The 2,037-nt window shown below is 35.2% G+C and overlaps 1 protein-coding gene across 1 annotated transcript; it reads left to right on the top strand.

Annotated features, from left to right (window-relative positions):
* The first annotated feature begins 449 nt into the window (after positions 1–449).
* Positions 450–1,156, top strand: LOC107025933. The gene is made up of 2 exons (XM_015226733.1): positions 450–783; positions 1,035–1,156. Exons 1-2 carry the CDS (start codon positions 450–452, stop codon positions 1,154–1,156), a joined length of 456 nt encoding a protein of 151 aa, XP_015082219.1.
* Positions 1,157–2,037: the final 881 nt, after the last annotated feature.

Genomic DNA, 2,037 nt, shown 5'->3' with positions numbered 1-2,037 from the left:
ATGAAGAAAGACCATTTAAAATAAATAAACCAATTTAAAATAAGTTTAGAATAAATCTGAAAATAAATAACAATTTCATTAAGTTAAATAATACAGTGTCCAAAAATTAAGTTAAGTCATATTAAAAGTCAATAAAGCGACCGTGCTAGAACCACGGGATTCGAGGGGTGCCTAACACCTTCCCCTCGGTCAACAGAATTCCTTACCCGAATTTCTAGTTCTAGTTCGCAGACCAATAAAATAGAGTCAAATTTCCTTTTGATTAGGGATTTAAATAAGGTGACTTGGAACACCAAAACTCAATTCCAAGTGGCGACTCTGAATAATAATTATCCCTTTTCAAAATGTCACTTTAATTGGAAAAACTCTTTTCTTTTTCTTTCGAAACAAAATAAAAAAATCAAAAATATATTGAGTGAGAAAAAAAAGGGGCGTGACAATTTGGAGCTATGACTGGAGATTTATTTAAGGCAAGATTTGCTGATTGTCATTTTGATGAATCAGTATACCCAACATTAGGGGGAGAACATAAGTCATTGGGAAAAGAGATAGATTGGAATTCATCATCTCTATCTCATCTGGATCCTCAAACAAACCAATGTGAGCAAGAAGTTCAAAGAATAATTTATTTGCAGAACATTGCAAATCAACTACCAGATGCATTTACTAATTTTCTAAGGATTACTAAATCGCATATTCCAGCTGTTAATGCTCCAGTTCGAGTTGATATTTCGACGGGACAAATTGTTAAGGCAAATGAGTCTAGACCACATTTGAAGCGTGGTAGACCACTGGTTCCAAGGATAAAAATCCTCGAAAGAGAAAAGGAATAAATGATCAAGATGATCATGGGTTGAAAGAAATTTCTCAAGATGAGACCCAAGTCATAACACATGATGATGAGGAGGTTCGAACTTCTAAAAATAATAAAATTTCAATGAATTATGTCTCGACGAGAAAGTTGTGGAACCGAAATAATGTTGTGATTGACAACATATTTGCCTATAATGTTGCTATTGAAATAATGCAACAAGATGAAGATTTTGAGCCAAAATCTGATCATGAATGTAGACAGAGAAATGATTGGCCAAAATGGAAGGATGCAATTCAAGCTGAATTGGCTTCACTAGAAAACGTGAAGTTTTTGGACCGATAATCCGAACACCTGAAGGTATCAAGCAAGTGGGTACAAATGGGTTTTTGTACGAAAAAGAAATGAGAAAGGTGAAGTCATGAGATATAAGGCCCGACTCGTTGCTCAAGGTTTTTCTCAAAGACCTGGCATTGATTATATGGAGACATATTCTCCAGTGATAGATGCAATCACCTTCAGATATCTCATAAATCTGGCAGTTCATGAAAAACTTGAAATGCGTCTAATGGACGTTGTCACAGCCTATCTATATGGCTCATTGGACCACAACATTTTTATGAAAATTCCTGAAGCATTCAAAGTGCCTGAAGCATACAAAGATTCAAGAGAAACTTGTTCAATAAAGCTTCAGAAATCTCTGTATGAGATTGAAACAATCAGGAAGGATGTGGTACAATTGTCTGAGTGAATATTTGTTAAAGAAAGGGTACAAAAATGACCCGATTTGTCCCTGCATTTTCATTAAACGATCGGGGTCTAAATTTATAATAATAGCTGTGTATGTTGATGATTTGAACATCATTGGCACTCGTAAAGAGCTTTTAGAAGTTGTTGAGTATCTGAAAAAAGAATTTGAAATGAAAGATCTCGGCAAGACAAAATTTTGTCTTGGTCTACAGATTGAGAATTTGTCAAATGGAATACTTGTTCATCAATCAACGTACACAGAAAAGATACTAAAGCGTATTTACATGGATAACTCACATCCATTGAGTACTCCAATGGTGGTAAGATCGCTTGACATCAATACAGATCCATTTCGACCTCAAGAGAATGATGAAGAGCTTCTTGGTGATGAAACTCCTTATCTTAGTGCGATCGGGGCACTAATGTACCTTGCTAACAATACTCGACCAGATATCTGTTTTGCAGTAAGTCTACTG

Source organism: Solanum pennellii, chromosome 1 (genome assembly GCF_001406875.1).
Source record: "Solanum pennellii chromosome 1, SPENNV200".
NCBI lineage: Eukaryota > Viridiplantae > Streptophyta > Magnoliopsida > Solanales > Solanaceae > Solanum > Solanum pennellii.
Note: the sequence above shows the minus strand (reverse complement) of the source record. Positions and strands in the feature narration are given on the sequence as shown.